Source organism: Humulus lupulus, chromosome 7, assembly GCF_963169125.1.
Source record: "Humulus lupulus chromosome 7, drHumLupu1.1, whole genome shotgun sequence".
In the NCBI taxonomy this organism is placed as follows: Eukaryota; Viridiplantae; Streptophyta; class Magnoliopsida; order Rosales; family Cannabaceae; genus Humulus; species Humulus lupulus.
Genome location: NC_084799.1, coordinates 32,216,441 through 32,233,685, shown reverse-complemented (window position 1 = coordinate 32,233,685; position 17,245 = coordinate 32,216,441). Strand labels below are relative to the sequence as shown.

The 17,245-nt window shown below is 36.0% G+C and overlaps 2 protein-coding genes across 3 annotated transcripts; one reads left to right on the top strand and one right to left on the bottom strand.

The window, feature by feature from the left end:
• Nucleotides 1-4,230: 4,230 nt before the first annotated feature.
• Nucleotides 4,231-5,897, bottom strand: LOC133791563 (uncharacterized). The gene is made up of 3 exons (XM_062229485.1): nt 5,861-5,897; nt 5,056-5,581; nt 4,231-4,705 (listed from the first exon to the last, which is right to left on the bottom strand). The coding sequence occupies exons 1-3, from the start codon at nt 5,895-5,897 to the stop codon at nt 4,231-4,233; spliced, it is 1,038 nt and encodes a 345-aa protein (XP_062085469.1).
• Nucleotides 5,898-7,709: 1,812 nt separating this feature from the next.
• LOC133791103 (large ribosomal subunit protein uL22c-like) lies at nt 7,710-12,039 on the top strand. 2 transcript variants are annotated; one of them, XM_062229000.1, is made up of 9 exons: nt 7,710-8,075; nt 8,229-8,310; nt 8,592-9,159; nt 9,318-9,483; nt 9,590-9,672; nt 10,420-10,587; nt 11,098-11,208; nt 11,312-11,378; nt 11,454-12,039. In XM_062229000.1, the coding sequence occupies exons 4-9, from the start codon at nt 9,363-9,365 to the stop codon at nt 11,732-11,734; spliced, it is 831 nt and encodes a 276-aa protein (XP_062084984.1). In that variant the 5' UTR covers nt 7,710-8,075; nt 8,229-8,310; nt 8,592-9,159; nt 9,318-9,362; the 3' UTR covers nt 11,735-12,039. The 2 variants fall into 2 exon arrangements, with proteins under 2 accessions (XP_062084984.1, XP_062084983.1); XM_062228999.1 differs by lacking the exon at nt 8,592-9,159 and having other exon boundaries at nt 7,711-8,075.
• The last annotated feature ends 5,206 nt before the right edge of the window (nt 12,040-17,245 follow it).

Sequence of the window (17,245 nt, the reverse complement as noted above, 5' to 3'; positions counted from 1 at the left end):
TAAATGCCAACATAACATACTCTCCCAAACCTATGCCATTTTTTAATATTGGACAAAAACACCCCTACCATTAACCGAGCAGACCCCTCACATTCTCTCTTCCCAGCCAAACTCTCTCATTATTTTCTCTCAACCGAGAAGACCCCTCACATTCTCACCATCTCTCTCAGGCGAAGCTCTCTCTCTCTCCTCACAGCCACCGTCGCCACCTTCTTCTCCATCGCCGGCCACGGTAAGGTAAGACAGTTGTCATGTGGTTTTTTTTAAAAAAAAAAAAAATTGAATCGTAATGTATAAATCGATGAAATGGGTTTGATTGTTAATCTTTATTTTGCAAAAATGTAGCTTAAAATGGGTTTGATTCTATGTGCATCATTTTGGAAGATTATGTTTAAATTATGCAAAAAATTTGTGGGTTGATGTTCATTCGATTCCACATCGATGCCATTTCGATGCTTCATCGATGGTAATTTGATGACATACAGTGCATGTGCAGATTTTTAAAATATTGAAAAGTTGTTCATCGATGCGCAATTGATGCTCCATCGATAGTATTTCGATGGACCAGTAAATGAAGGCGATATTCCATCGATGCGCAATCGATGGTATATCGATGTCATGTCGATGCTTGCATGGTTTTCATTTTTTTTATAAAAGTCGATGAAATTTTGATGCTATGTCGATGCGATGTCGATGGCTGTTATATGTTTATTCGATGCTCCATCGATGTTATTTCGATGGTATATCGATGGTTGTTCGAGCACATTAATTTGATGGTGATGCATCGATGGGTATTCGATGCTATATTGATGCTATGTCGATGCGATGTCGATGGCTTTATATATTTATTCGATGCTCCATCGATACTATTTCGATGGTATATCGATGGTTGTTCGAGCACGTTAATTTGATAGTGATGCATCGATGGTTATTCGATGCTATGTCGATACGATGTCGATGGCTTTATATGTTTATTCGATGCTCCATCGATGCTATTTCGATGGTATATCAATGGTTGTTTAGGCACATTAATTTGATGGTGATGCATCGATGGTTATTCGATGCTATGTTGATGCGATGTCGATGGCTTTATATGTTTATTCAATGCTCCATCGATGCTATTTTGATGGTATATCGACGGTTGTTCGAGCACATTAATTTTATGGTGATGCATCGATGGTTATTCGATGCTATGTCGATGCGATGTCGATGACTTTATATGTTTATTCCATGCTCTATCGATGCTATTTTGATGGTATATCGATAGTATTTCGATGACAACAACAGACTGAGTATTTTTTGTAAATTCAACTAATTCTCTTTTTTTTTTTGGATATTTTGCAAATGCCACCCAAACGTATCCCACTGCTTGAGATCCATATAGAGGATCATTATGTCAGTCGTATGACCTATAGGGGTTCCGGGAGGTTAACAAAATTGAAGAAAAGATTTGAGGAGCATGGATTGTTGGGGAGGGTGAATGAGTCTGTTTTTGGACCATTCTTCACAGCCCCTCCCTTTTTGTTCTCTGGGGCATTGGTGCACACACTGCTTTTGCGGAAGGTCAAGTCTCCGCATGGCGATGAGGTGCACTTCTTGATGGGCCCAAACTTATGTAAGTTTGGGGTGCACGAGTTTGCCATTATCACCGGCCTGAGCTGCTCCTGTCCACCACTTGCCGTTGACATTCAACCTCACATTACTTCCTCCCGCCTAGTTGATACATATTTCAGTGTGGAACCCGGGAAAGACATTCGGTTCAGTATGTTGGAATGAGCTTTTAGTATGTGCGATGTACCTGATGATTTGTACAAGCTCAGTTTGGTTTACTTTGTGGAGGGGATACTATTGGGCGCTGAGAACGACAATGCTATTTGGCGAGATTCATTGTTGATGGTCGAGGATTTAGATTATTTTGAGAAGTATCCGTGGGGATCCCTTTCATTCGATACAATTGTGAAACAATTCAATAGAGATATGAAAGCGATTGGTGCTACAATACCAGGTAAGAAGGCGGAGAAGATCACTGAGATGGAGTCTTCTAAGGGTGTTAAGGTGGAGGCAAAGTACACTTGCAAGGGGTATCCACCAGCCATGCAATATTGGGCATACGAGACGATTCTTGATTTACAAAAGGAACACGCCAAGCCCTATGGATTCAAGTTCCCTAGGATGCTACAGTGGGAGAGCATAGGCCAGCCGAAGCATTTGCATTTGAAGGATGTACTTGCGAGGAGACATGTAAGTTATATTAAATTTAAATAATTCAAGAACTTTTGAATTATACTAATCAACTTATGTCATTTCTAATTTGATTATTTTGTTTCCATTACAGTTGTCATGCATTTCTATCCTAAGGCCTCGACCAAATGAGCGAGACTTCTTCGATGCCATATATCAGAGGACAGAGGGGGATGCTCCTAGGTATGCGATGCTGCAGAATATGATCCAGCCTGCACTAGAGGATGGAAGACCTTACGATCCTGAGGCAGAGGCTGCTGCGGTGGCTGAGATAGCCGTGGAGGCTGGCATATTTGTGGAGGATGCCCCGACAGAGACTGCTCCAGATACTAGTACAGAACCTACTTCTGCACCTGCTCCTGGGGCTTATGAGGAGGTGTTGGGTGAGATGGCCAGACTATCAGGTCCAGTGGATGAGGTTAAGGCCACTCTAGGTATCGTCCTTAAAAATCAAGAAGTCATATTAGAGAAGCTGGCAACACTAGGTGGTATACCTACTCCTGCACCTACTCCAACAGAGGATGTAGAGTACGACATTCTCCCCACATGTTACGAGCCTTCTGTTGGAGAAGCCACACCTTCTCAGCCAGTGTAGACGGTCTTAGGTACGACTAATCCATGAGTTTTTACATATTTTAAAGAGATTAGATACTAATTGCTCCTTTACAGGTAAGCGCACTAGACTGAGACTAGTAACGTACGAGGACTATACTCCAGCAGCCAAGAAACCAAAGTTCAAGGACCCAGTTGCGATCCTTCCTTTAAAGGTGTTGGATCAAGATATGTTGACAACTTTTAACCGATGGGTACTCGGTGAGATTGACAACAACAGACCAATGAAGTTGGAATGTTGTGATGGGACCTCTGTTTGGTTCTTGAAGTTGAAGGTGGCAAAAGAATGGTTGGCAGAAACTGTAAGTCTCTTATGTTTGTTAGAACATTTATCTCATTTTAACAATCAACTCTTCCTTAACGTTACTCTATTTATTTGCAGCATCTCGATGCTACGAATTATCTTATACGGAGCCGTCTTTTTGAGTTGCCGAAGATGTACCCCGTGAAAGCCACCGTACTTGATTCATCATTTGCACAATATATTCCTGCTAGATATGAGGAATTCAAGAAAAATGGCAGGACTTACCAATGGGACTCGGACATTCTTAATTTCTTGAAAGGAGATGCCAAAAAATACAAGAAGCCTTGGGGTGATTGCAACGAGGTCTACTTCCACTGGTGCTTGGAAAATCGGCACTGGGTCCTTTGCGAAGTAAATTTCGCTGATTGGACGATCACTGTATTTGACTCAGATCATTCCAACTTTAGCCATAATAAGTTGTCTAAGTTGATCGAGCCTTGGACTAGGATGCTTCCATCTTTACTCAACGCTTCTGGTATGTTTAAAGGACACCCTAAGTTGAAAATAGCTAGACCGAAGATCATCGTTCCAAACTTTGATTGGCGGTGCATGTCCACTGATATTGTCCCACAGTCTAGAACCAGGTAGACGTACTAAATTCAGTTTTTCATAACACTGTTCTCCTTTAATTTTCAATACACTCACAATCAAGATTTCTTGGTTTCAGCGGAGATTGCAGCGTATTCGCCATCAAACACTTGGAGTTTTTTCTTGGAGACATTACCTTATCATATGTCATCGAGGACAACATTCAGTACTTCAGGGATAAATTATGCATCGACATTTTTTATGAGAATGTGTACCCTTGATGTTAGAACATTTATTTTGATTTCGATGACACACAATAGTATATTTCTCCTTAGTTTTGTATTTAAAAAATGTCATTTTGAGTAACAAAGTCCATTAATACACAAATAAAAAGAGTAACAAAGTCCATTAATACACAAATAAAAAGATTAACAAAGACCATTAGTACCCAAATAAAAAGTTTAACATTGATGCCATAAATTTCAAACACGAACTTTACAAGTTGCCCTATTATGGCCTAGACCTCCACAAGTGCCGCACTTGCATTATACAACCAATTTATCTCCATTGGAAGGATGGCGTTTCGTCTTAGGCCTACCTTGTTTCTTCTTTGAACGACCAACCGGGTTTTTCTGCGCAGGTGTTCTCACTTTTATTGTTATAATGTCATGTGGAACAATCAACTCTTCCTCATTACCAGTAGGATATATAGATTCTGTGTAACAGGACCTCCATGTCTCAATTTTATAGTAATCTGAACATAACGAATAAAAGTTCACCCCTCGCTTAAGGGATCCAGATAGTGCATGAGCACATGGGATACCAATAATCTGAAACACGCCACATGTACATGTCTTATTCAGGAGGTCGACTTCACCATTCAGCTCACCATCTAACACATGGAACTCATGCCTCCCTATTGCATAAGGAATCAAGAATTGAGCTTTCTCAGCCATATCCACCAAATTTTTCTCATAGGTCGGTGCAAGAGTTGTAGTTGTCTTCTTGCTAGTTTCTCTCCTATCACAGAACCAGGACTACAGTGTGAAGCGAATAAATTCGACGAATGTAGTTATCGGAAAGCTCCTAGCGTCCCAGGTCTTATTGTTGAAACTTTCAGTGTAATTGCTTGTCATTATATTGTACCTAGTATCCAGGAAAACTAACATTTAATAGTAACATACATTTAGAAGATTTCATAAATTAAAATACAATTCACAATGACGTACCTATTTCCAGGAAAGTAAGCACGGGACCACTTATCAAAACCGATGCCTTCTAGGTATTGAGCAATGGCTGGGTCTTTTGATTTGATTTTTTCGAAGTTAGCGTGCAACTCGGATTTCCTAAAAGCATATGCCGCATTATACATCAACACATGACAATGATCAATCTTGAATTTAGCAACCACATTCATACTAATGTGGTGGTAGCAAGCACCGTGATAAGCATCGGGGAAAATAGTTTCCAAGGCATGTGTACTACTTGCATAACTGTCAGATACAAACGCCAGGTCCTCGACTTCCCCAATCGCTTCCTTTAGCTTTGACATGAAATACTTCCAAAAATCATGATTCTCACTATCCACAATAACAAATGCAACTGAATATAGATGGTTATTTGCATCTAACGCGACTGCACATAACATCTGCCCACCGTATTTTGTCTTTAAAAAAGTGTCGTCCACACATAACACATGCCGACATGTACGAAATCCTCTTCTACTAACTCCGAGTGAGAAAAAACAATATTTGAATCGATCTTCCTCAGTGACAAAATCTGTCAACGTCCCAGGATTTTTCTGTTGAAGCATGAACAAGTACGATGGTAACTTCTGGTAGGATGCTTCCAGTGTCCCTCTGACATAAGAAATAGTCTTCTCTCGGCATCTCCAAGCTTTTCCATATGACAACTCAATGCCATAATCATTCTTAATGTCCTCTCTTATGTTGTTTGCCATGTACGCATTCAATCCAGTCTGATATTTTTTCTTTATGCAATGACCAATAACCCAAGGTGCAGCTTGGCGATGGCCTTTATGTCGAAGGTCAAGTGAGCAAGTGTGTTTGTTGGTGAAATGAGTTATCTCAAACATTTTAGATTTAGGAATTCTCTTCCCCCTCAATCTCCACCCACAATCAGGATCCTTGCAAGTGATATACCAAACTTCAGTACCTGACTTCTTCACCACAAACTCGAAGTTCTGCTTCATTGCATACAAGTGTGCCTTCGTCTTCAATTCTAACTTGTTCTCAAAAACCTTCCCAACTTCTATTACTCCACAACTCACCCCAGATAACGTGGGGATAACATAAGAGGGGCATGGGATATCTTCAGCAGTATATGCTGGAGAACTCCATCATCTTGTGTAGTTGGACGACTACTCTCTGAGCTAGCAGTCCTCCGTCCTTGGCTTTCTTGACGTCTTGGCAATGCTCGTACATTTAAATTATCTACTTAAACCACATGTAGCATCGACAATCGATCCTCTGAGTTATCATCAGAACTACTGCACCCCTCAACTCTTTCATCATCATCACCAAAATGGGCAACTGGATTGTCATTGACATAAGGCTCATACTCATACCCATCATCATGCGAGAGATTTGTTGGGAGAAAAAAAGTTTCATTATGACTAGGACCTCCCACATGCATACACTTGGCCCAGGAGCTGTTTGTGGAACAACCGTGCAGGATTGATTATGATTTTCCATATTAACACTCGCTCTAGGAGATGGATCAATAAGAGCAATGTTCTTTGCAATCGAACTAACGCATAAAGGAACCCGATGTTTTAAGGACTTCGAATTTTCAAGAATAAGAGCACTAACTCCTTCATCATTTGTGATTTCAATGGGATCTACGCTAAAATCATTGCATGTAAACGACACTTCCAACTTTAAGTCGAACAAGGACCTATCCACTTTCAACTTTGAATACAACTTCTCCAATAATTCTATGTAACCAACATCAATTGGTACATGTATTATAGTGTTCAAACCAGCTTTGAAATTCCATTTTTCTGCTTTTTATTCCCAAACACCATTGTAAGAAACAATTATATTAACTCTGGAACCTGCAAATTTACAAAATAAAAAACATAAGAAAATTATAAAAATAAAGTGTAATCGATGAAGAATCGATGGTAAATCGATGATGAATCGATGCCTATGAAAATCTGTATTGCAGTTCAACATCGATGCCACATCGATGACATTTCGATGCATAATCGATGCTGATGGTTGCCATCTATACGTGATTCCATTTCGATGGTATATCAATGCCATATCGATGCTGAACCAAATTAACATATATGGCATCGATTCAACATCGATATTATATCGAAAATAACATTTAAATTAGATGTTTGCCTCAGCATTGACATTCCATCGATGTACCATCGAAATGGCATCGATGTATCATCGATGCTGATGGTTTCCATCTGTACGCAATTCCATTTCGATGGTATATCGATGCCATATCGATGCTGAACCAAATCAACATATATGGCATCGATTCAACATCGATATATCATAAAAAATAACATCTAAATTAGATGTTCGCCTCAGCATTGACATTCCATCGATGTACCATCGAAATGGCATCGATGTGCCATCGAAATGCCATCAATATACCATCGATTTTGGAATGGCTCCCACATAATCGCAGATCTGAAGAACAGTTCAAAAATTGCAGAAAAAAATCAAAACTCAACTGTGGAACAGTTCAAATCTAATATCTAACCATGATATTTCATATTCACAAGTAGATTAATGAAATGATACTTACCTATGCTTTTTTCTCTTAAAAAATGCCAAGAAACTTCCAATCCGTTCCAGATCCGAGTAGCTATAAAAAAATGGCTGTAAATGATGGATGAGAGAAAGATGTAGAGAAAAAAATTTGTGAAGTGTTAAATTTGAGTGTGGAGAGTATTTTTGTCATGTTAAAAAATTTAAATATTTCACTATGCATATAGTGTAAAGTTTCCATATAAAAAAAAAGCACACACACGGACGGACCCATGGAAAAAAAAATAAGGCAAGAAAGAAAAACCTAAGGACAACCTAACTCTCTCTTTCTGTCACTCGGTTCACCAGCCACTGCCTCCTCAGTCCTCTCTACTCTTTCTCACTCTCATCTCATTCCTCTTCTCTCCTCTCTCAGTTAGGCAGGCAGTCCGGCGCAGTAACCCACGCCACACTCCGGCTCCGGCGCCGACTGCTCCCTCTCCACTCTCACGATCTCACCCTCTTGGATCTCAAGGTCTCACCCTCTCGGGTCTCGGCTCGTTCCCTGTTTCGTGCAGCCGGCGGCCAACTGAGCTTCACCCACCGCACGGCTCCGCCTCTGTCACCCTCACGGCTTCAGTCCTCATTCCTCACCGCTGGTACGGTTTCTCTCTCTCCCTTTATATAGTTTATACAATATATGTAGTTATTTATATACATATATTAATATACAGTATATTATATGATTTTGATTTTCTTCAGTTTATTACTTTACTTATACTAATGTTGATTTTCCTATACTTTTTTTTAAGGTTGATCAATTATCTATTGGAGTACATCTCATTGAGATATTTGCTTGGCTGTTGGACATCATTGTGGACTTGTGGTATTCTGGTTAGTTTTTTTTCTTTCTAATTTTTTTCCTTTTAAAGTATGATATAATCCAATGCTCTGGGATTTGTGGTATTTGTTTGGCTGTATTACTGATTTGTGTGTGATAAGATAGGAAATTATGTTTAATACTTAATTTTTGTTAATATGTTGTATAATACTCTAGGATTGGTAGGTATGTTGGCTAATAAAATATTATGTTTTATGTTTTTCTTGTTTTCACTTTGTAACTGGCATGCTCATTAAGTCATTATCATAGGTCTAAAATCAATTTTATTTTTTAGGTGGAATTATGGATATTTCAAAAGATATTCCTATTGAATTTGAAGTAGAAGATGAGGTTGTTGTTGAAGAAAATGATATGCATATGCCTGATGTTGAAGTAGAAGGGGAAAAAGAAAATGAGAAAAATAAAAGCCTGAGGGAAAGTCAGATATTTGGCAGTTTTTTACTAGAATTGTGGGTGGTGATCCGATGATCCTAGAGTGGAGTTGCTTCAGCTTTTCCAATCACATCATGCGTTGTTTATGTTTCTCAACAGTCTGCTTCTAGCTATGTCAGATCCTTGTTAAAATGATGTATTATCAAACAGTATGGGGAACCCTTCAAAGACACATTCCAAAGATGGAAAAAAAGAATGACAATCTAGCTTTAAGAAATCTTTAGGGTTTGATAATAGGTAAAGCCATGAGAGATCATTTCCAGGGGGAAAAACAGCTAAGAGTAGAAGAAAGACCTGTTACACTTATCTTAAAGCCCTCATACCATGATGAGGTTTAATATCACAATTTAACAATAATACTTTATCTATATTTACCATTGCTTGCCCTGGCTGCTGTTTGGCTCAATGAGGTGGGAGGAAACATTTTCTAACGTTATACTAAATTGAGTTTTCATTTGTAGTGTTAGGAATGTTATATACCTTTATTGTTTAGATGGGTCATATCCAAAATTCCATTTTGCAACTCATATATTTAACTAAGAGAGCGTTTATTTTGTGATATGTGTAGGTCGAGAATTCTATTTTTATTTTATTTTGATAAGGATTGGAAGCCATGGTTGGGTGGCAAAGACATATAAAATCCCTACTAAAGCATGTTGGGAAAAAAGTGGAACATAGTTACACTCCATCTGCCAACTTATGTAGTTCTCGCACAGGGTTCTTGTCTAAGCCAGGTCCGTTTTCTATTCTCTTGCCAGGATGCTTTTTGTCTTCTTATCACTTTTCATATGAATTTTGGAATGTTAATTGCAATTTTTCTTTGTCGTCATACTTTTACAGCTGAATTTTCTTACCTTCAAAGGCTGAAGAATCCAGCCTCTGCAACCATTTTGAGGCCCTTTTATCAATACCTTCAACAGTTGGTAACGTTATTGGGCTCTATAATTTTCTACTATGTGATGATAATTTTTTCAAAATGAAACATATGGTTTGTATAATTACAAATTTTCTATAAAACTGTGAACTAATATAATTTTTGTTCTCAACAACTCAAATGTTCTCGTGAGATTTTTAGATTATAGATATATGATTTTCTGTATCAATGCCTTGTGTTACAAGTGATGCTGAACGAATAAAATGTTCTAGGGCATGCTTTTAATAATTTTTCTATGACTATGAAATTTGCTTAAACTGACTGGAGGAAAGTATTTTGCACAGGACACAAGTGTTTTGTTAGTTATAACAGCATTCACATGGTTTTTGGGTCTTCTTATAATGGAGCTCATCTACAATCCATCCAATGTCCCTGTCTAGCTCTGTAGTTCTGCTCTTATATCTGATTGTAATCTTCCCCCCAGTTCCTAGCTTAATTTCTTTAGTAAATTCTTCTATCAGTGGCACTTGCTGATATTGGTCTAATACTTTTTTCCCCTCATCCCTTTGCATGATCTTTTGATTGGTCAGAAATAATGTAGGGGGAGTTAAAATTGTGTAGTTGTGCTTGCTTGCTCTCTTGCTTTTTTTTTTTCTTTTTCTTTTTCCCTTCATCATGATAGGATTTGTGGACTATCATATGAATTTTATCGAGATGAAACATGGTGTATTTACGTAAAATACTATTTTTTGCTTGTTTTACTGCCCTAAAGTGTTTTATCTCCTCGTTAACACAGGAAATTTCTACATCAAGGAAGTTACTAGCAGATTCATCTGAGGAAGCACCTATAAGGTCTCCATTGACCCCTGTTTTGGCATTAAATAGTGGCAAAGCAGAAGACCAGCAGCAGAAAGCAGTTTCTAAGCCTTCTACAGTTCAAGCTGTATTGAAAAAGATAAAACAGGTACAGGCTGCACAAATTTTATCATGTATCAATGTTGGTTTTATGATAAAAGATTTGCTGGTAACTGGTAAATTTGAGAGGGTTAGTGGTAGTACAGATTTAATTATCTTGATGAGGTTTTCTGTTGTTGTTGCTGTTGTTTTGACCATAAGGTTTCTGTCATTTTCATGAAAAGAAATGGCAAACTAAAAGTGATGTGGGATTAAGACAATTTTTTTAACGAGTACCATCTAGTTGGGAGTTTTTCCTTGTAGAAAAGACTTGATCTGCCTACCCGAATATAATAGTCATGCAATACTGCTATTGGTATTAGAAATAGCATTCAAATGGAAAACTTATTTACGCTGGCATTCAAAGTAGCAAGTGAAATACTATTGTTTACATTTTTTTTCCTCCAGTCTGTACTTAATCTGAAGGACCTCAATACTACAGATTATTTGTATTCTCCATGTATTTACATTTAACTCATGTGCTTTATCTTGTGTACTTAATTAATGTTTACTACTCCAGAGTCCAAAGAAGGTAAATTTGGTTGCTGCATTAGTGCGTGGAATGCGTGTTGAGGACGCATTGTTGCAGTTGCAAGTGACTGTGAAGCGAGCTTCAAAGACTGTCTATCAGGTGATACTATCAGTCTTAACACCTTGCTCAGTCAAAAGGTTATTGCTATTTTTAATTGTTCTAAAGAGGATGAAAGTTTGAATCATCACACTTTGTTTTGCAGGTTATTCACTCAGCCCGTGCAAATGCAACTCATAATCATGGATTGGATCCAGAACGCCTTCTTGTTGGTAAATAAATGAGTGTAAAGTTTCATTTTTGTTTTTTTGTCTTTTACCCTACTTACATTTCTCTATACACTGCAGCTGAGGCCTTTGTTGGGAAAGGCTTTTTCAAAAAGAGAGTTTCTTATCACGCTAAAGGAAGAAGCGGAATTATGGTGAGACCTGAGTGTCGACTGACAGTAGTTGTTAGGGAAACTACCCCTGAAGAGGAGGCAGAGATAGCAAGACTGAAAGTTCACAATTTCCGCAAACTCACCAAGCGTGAACACCGCCTTGTCCCTCATAAGCTGATAGAGACCACTCCAATTTGGAACAGGAAAGGCAGAAGCAACAATCGTGAATCAAGTGGTATGACTGCATGAGCCAGCTTCCCTTGTCTTCTTACAATTTAATGGAAAGTTTCCCAGAAGTGTTTGAACTTCCCAAATGTTATTTTATTAGGGGAATTTTGAAGTGCCAAAACTTTGTATTCCATAAAGGAATAAAATTATGAGATACCTGCTTGCTTGTTTGCCATTTATTGTAGTTGTAGATTAGAGAGCAGCAGAAATTTAGATGTTATGTGATTCTAAGCTGGCACAATCAGACAAATAAGAAAGATTTTGCAAATTCTGCATTGCCAATGGAAAATGACGCAAATGAATTTGGCTTCTTTTCCTCAACTTTATATCTGATATGTTTTGAGTTTTGTCCCCTTTTCATGGAAACTTCTATTTGGTACATTGTTCGCTTTGAAGAGGAGTCTATGATCCAGGGCTCAAATGGACTAAAAAGCACTAGATTCTTTTGTATTTTTTTGGGCAGTAGTCAGAGCACACAGTAGAAACACCATGATACGCGCCATTGTAATGTTTACGGAAGCAGTCTCTTGGAAACTAGGCACAAAAATTATCATTTAAAGAAACCCTGGCAAAAGCTTATCTATACACGTGAATAAACTAGAGTAAATATTGGTGTACATCTTAACAAAACAATTTGCATCCCATCAAAACGATCTAAAATAACAAGAAATTTCAACAATTAAATAAGCACTAAATATAGATTAAACATAAATCATAAGTAGGTGATCATATTTGACAACAATTTTTTTGTATAATTTTTATATTTTATCTTTAAAAATAAAATTTAAAAGTGGAAAAGTACAAATACAATATATATCTATTGATATATAGAAGAGTGGATAATCGGTAGTTCCATCAACTATTTTATTTTATTATAGGTTGTATAATTTTTTTTTTCTTTTTTCATTTTATTTTGGCTTATTTGCATGACAAGTCCCCCAAATGTACATAGTTTGACAGGTTGGTATCTGATTTTTTTTCGCAAATGGTCTCCAAACTTTGAATCCTTGGCGGCATTAGTCCTGCACTATTAATCACTAATGGTGGAGAACTATTGCTGCCAAGAAAATCAAAGTTGGGGGACCAATTTGCTAAAAAAATAAGTTTGGGGACTAGCTTGCCAAAATTTTTTGACCTATGTGCTAAGATATTGTTCAAAATTTATATAGTTGTAAAAATATAATATAGAAAAAATCATCATATGGACTTTTACTATGTTGAAAATATTTAATATTTGGGGCAAAAAATATAGTTGTAAAAAGTTTATTTTAGTTTTTTTTTATTATTTAATAACTAGCAATTTCAATAAAATTTTAAATCAAGTGTAGAAAAATATAAAATTTATAAAATAAATATAAATAAGATGCTTATATTAATGATATTGATATTTATGTAAGAAGAATATATAAAAATAAGTATTTAAAAAGAATTAATTTCTTAAAATCAATATAGAAAAAATCATCATATGGAAACATTTTGAACCATTATAATTTTGGTCAAAGTTTTTAATGAGCAAATAGAATAATGATCCTTTTTTGAAAAAAATAAATAAAATGGTACTATAGGCAATTTTAGTAAGTAATTCTAATTTAATATATTATTTTTTTATAACAAAATGGATGAAAATAATGAAATATATGCACCTTACTCATTTAGAAGAAAAAAAAGAAAATTACACCAAATATGTGATTTTTTTCTTAAACTTTGAAAAATATGGCAGTTTTTTTTTTCTTTAAGTATTTTATGGCATATTTTTCTAGTTTACATTTTTATGGGAGTTTTTCCCCATATATTTGTAAAATTTTATTTGTATACCATATTTTATCTTTTATATATTTTTTGTAGCTAGTTTTGATATGTTTTGAGATTGTATTATTTTTTTATCATTCATATTTTATAAAATATTTTTTTTTACATAATTCTTTGAAAAAAAAACCGAGACCTTCCTCACCATACTTTTTATTCCCATTTCTTATTTTTTTCTTCCATTTTTTTTATCTTCTTCAATCAACATTTTATCTGCAGTAACTGGTTACCACTTTCAAAATTATTTTGATTTTTTTTTTGTGATAGTAATGGTATGCCACTGTCAATTTTTTTTAGTGATGTGTAATAACTGGTTACAACTATAACAATCATTTTTATTTTTTAAGGGGTGTTGTAGTAAGTGGTTACAACTATAAAAGTAATTTTGATTTTTTTTAGTAATGTACCATTATCAAAATATCAACTAAATTGTAACTAGTTACTTATTGAGATTTGGAAAAAAAATAATATGGAAAAAATAAACTAAATTGATCGTGAAGGAAACTAGTTACAACTAGGTGTGAAAAAATTGTGATGGCAACCAGTTACTTAGCCATACCTAGAAAAAAAAAGATTCAAACAAAAAATTTAAACTGATCATAATCGTAACTCATTACAGCTAGGTTTGAAAAAAAAAAACCAGTCGTCGTGACACCTGGTTACTTAGTCAGGTGTGAAAACAAAATCAAATCTAAACAAAAGAATCTAAATTAATCGTTATTGTAAATGGTTACAACTAAGTTTTAAAAAAGTCAGATATGAATAAAATGAATCAGGCATCATGGTCCCTGGTTACTTAAACATATTTGAAGAAAAAAAACTAGAAAAATCAAATATGAAGTGCAAAATCAAATTTGAAATGACAAAATGAGATGTGAAGAAGAAGAAGAATAATAAAATCAGATTTGAAGAAGAAGAAGACAAAGAACCAGAGGGGCGAGGTGCGTCGCCATTAGGGGTAGCGACGGAGGTAGCATCACTAATAGAGATCTGAGAGAGAGGAGAGAGGAAGAAATGAGAAAAGAAATAGAGATATCATGAGGGAGAGAGGAGAGAGGAGAGAGAGTTGTGTAATTAGGTTTATGGTAATTTATTTTTTTTTATATTTTATTGAATTACCATATTTTAAAAAAAATTCAAAACTTACCATATTTTGTATAATTTTTTTTTTCATAAATATAGAATTTTATTTATTTTCTCCATATTTATGTAAAAGATACCCCTCAAACAAAAAAGAAAAAAAGTCCTAATTATTATTCTTAAAGTTTAATTAGTTTTATTGGAAAATTGGTCTCCTAACTTTTTTTTTTTTTTGTGAATTAGTCCATCAACCGTTAGTGATTAACGGTGGAGGACTAACACTGCCAAAAAATTAAAGTTGGAGGGACCAATTTGCTAAAAAAAAGTTTGAAGACCAATTTACTAAACTAACTGTGTATAATTAGGAGACCTGCCAACGCAAATAAGACTTTTCTTTTTCATTTTGTCCTTTACAAAGAGAAAGAGAGAAAGTATGATGATATAGATGGAGTGAGAGAGGGTGGCAACGTGTGTGTTGTGTCGGTGTGTGAACGTGACAAAGCTAAATTTGTTATCTTAATTGATCATAAATAGAAAGTCAAAGCTAAATTTTATCAAAATTAAATTAAAGGAAACTATGATAAATGTTGTAAATTCTTTTATATAAAATTTAATTTAAAACTTGTAGGTTTATCGTGCGAATATAAATACTATTCACTAGTTTATAACCCTTCTGTTATTGTGAAGAGAATATTGTTTTGGTTTTGTATATTGAAAAATACTTTTAAAGTCTTGTGAACATTATAATATGTTTTCAATTTTGTTGGCTGACTATATTTTCTGGCGGTGTCTCTGTTGTGTTGTCTTTCAATAAGTTTTCCGTATACAAAGCAAAGATCACCAATAAAGAAAACATGTGTAATATGTGCCTAACTTCCTTCTTAAGGTATTGAGTTTCATCAACAAAAGTAAAGACGTCAAAGAGAGACTCAACTAAAAGAAACAATAACATTGTATTTCAATATTTGAACGAAAAGACTCCCCACAAAGCTTAGGACCCATTACCCAACCACGATGCCACTATACTACGTTTTAGTGCTAAAATGACCAATTAACTTAGGGAAATTTGATTAATCATACTTACATTAGCTTAATAATTAAAATTTGAACCAAAGTTAACCACCATATGATATCAATGCTCATCTTTCATTTAATACCAAAAATACCCCTCTCATAACACCTTTCCTCTCTATTCTCCCTCTTCCTCTCTACCTCTCTTCACCATACCTCTCTTCACCATACATTCTCTCTCACTCTCTCTTCACCATACGTTTTACACACAAGATTTTTATACTAAAATCTTGCAAGAAAGATACACATTCGGACATTGTGGATTGTTTGAGGAGAAACACCAAGCTTTGTGTTATTTTTGCTCATAGTGAAGATATTAAATGGGTAAGTGATTTTCTTTGATTCTTGTTGTTGTTGGTTGCTTTTATGATTCATAATGCTGTTTATATGTTGGATCTATAGTTTGTTGGTATTTTTTGCTGTTTTTTTGGGTGAAAATCGTGTTATGTGAAAATCTGCGTTTTCTTGGGTTCCCTGAGTTTTTTTCTAAATGCCCGATAGTGTCCGATAGAGACCCGATACAGGCACGATAGTTGTTGAGTTTCAAGGTTAGGGATGAAGGTCCGATGGCAACCCGATGGTTGCCCGATAGTTTGGTTACCCGATGGTTATAAGGGTACGATGGCTACCCGATGGTTGCCCCGATTATTATTTTAAATCTACACATCCTTTTAAGTACGATAATGGATCGATAGTAGTCCGATATATGCCCGATAGTTATTATTAAGTTACTGCTGACCTAATAGTACGATGGTACTCGATGTTACCCGATACTTGCCCGATATTAGTGTTTTAAGTGATCAAAAAACATAAATAAAACTTTGCCCGATACCGCCCGATATGGCCCGATACTGGTACGATTCCCAAACATTTGAACTAAATTTCGACATTTTGTTGCCATTTACTGATTTTTTTTCTTTGTACATGATAGGGTCAACTTTGTTCGCGTACTTAATGTATAATGGTGTTTGGGAGCGTGAAGGTAGAGATTGGGTTTTTAATGGAGCCGAAAATTTAACGTTCGAGTTGGAGAAGGACATAACTTACTCACAACTTGTTGAACTTCTGTACTCAGAGCTGGAGGTTGACAAAGTGCAGTATGACCTGAAATTAGAAGTGAATTATAAGTACATGAAAGGGTTAATGTATCGGCCTGAACTTATAAGGAATGACAAGGGTGTAAGCTTATATTTGTCAATGCTTTTGAAGAAGCCAGATGAATTTGTTCCCCTTTTTGTGACTTTGGTGGAGAAGAATATCATTGTTGATCGTAATCCTCCACCAAGTACTGTTAAGGATACTCGTAGTGAGGTTGGGACTTATGTTCCAGAAACAAATCCGGAGGTGCTGGTAGCCACTGCTATACCTGAATCAAACCCTTTCATACCAACAGTTGACCATGTAGCACAGATGCCATTTCATGATGATTTTCCTGATTGTCCTGACCCTGAAAATGATTTTGAGGGCAATGACGACCAAGAAACAGAGGTCCGTTCTCAAGCTTTGAGCCTGAGTCCACTGTCGTACCAAATACCGAGGCAAACAACATGTAGAAGTAGACCCCGTAGAGAAGAT

What these genes read in the sequence shown, in the direction of transcription:
- LOC133791103 (XM_062229000.1), top strand. Translation starts at nt 9,363, where the DNA reads ATGGTTGGGTGGCAAAGACATATAAAATCCCTACTAAAGCATGTTGGG. An exon ending in ATCAATACCTTCAACAGTTG is followed by an intron (nt 9,673 to 10,419) that starts GTAACGTTATTG and finishes TCGTTAACACAG; the next exon opens with GAAATTTCTACATCAAGGAA. An exon ending in TATTGAAAAAGATAAAACAG is followed by an intron (nt 10,588 to 11,097) that starts GTACAGGCTGCA and finishes TTACTACTCCAG; the next exon opens with AGTCCAAAGAAGGTAAATTT.
- LOC133791563 (XM_062229485.1), bottom strand. Translation starts at nt 5,897, where the DNA reads ATGAAGCAGAACTTCGAGTTTGTGGTGAAGAAGTCAG. An exon ending in GTTTGTGGTGAAGAAGTCAG is followed by an intron (nt 5,582 to 5,860) that starts GTACTGAAGTTT and finishes CATATGGAAAAG; the next exon opens with CTTGGAGATGCCGAGAGAAG. An exon ending in GATCATTGTCATGTGTTGAT is followed by an intron (nt 4,706 to 5,055) that starts GTATAATGCGGC and finishes GTTCTGTGATAG; the next exon opens with GAGAGAAACTAGCAAGAAGA.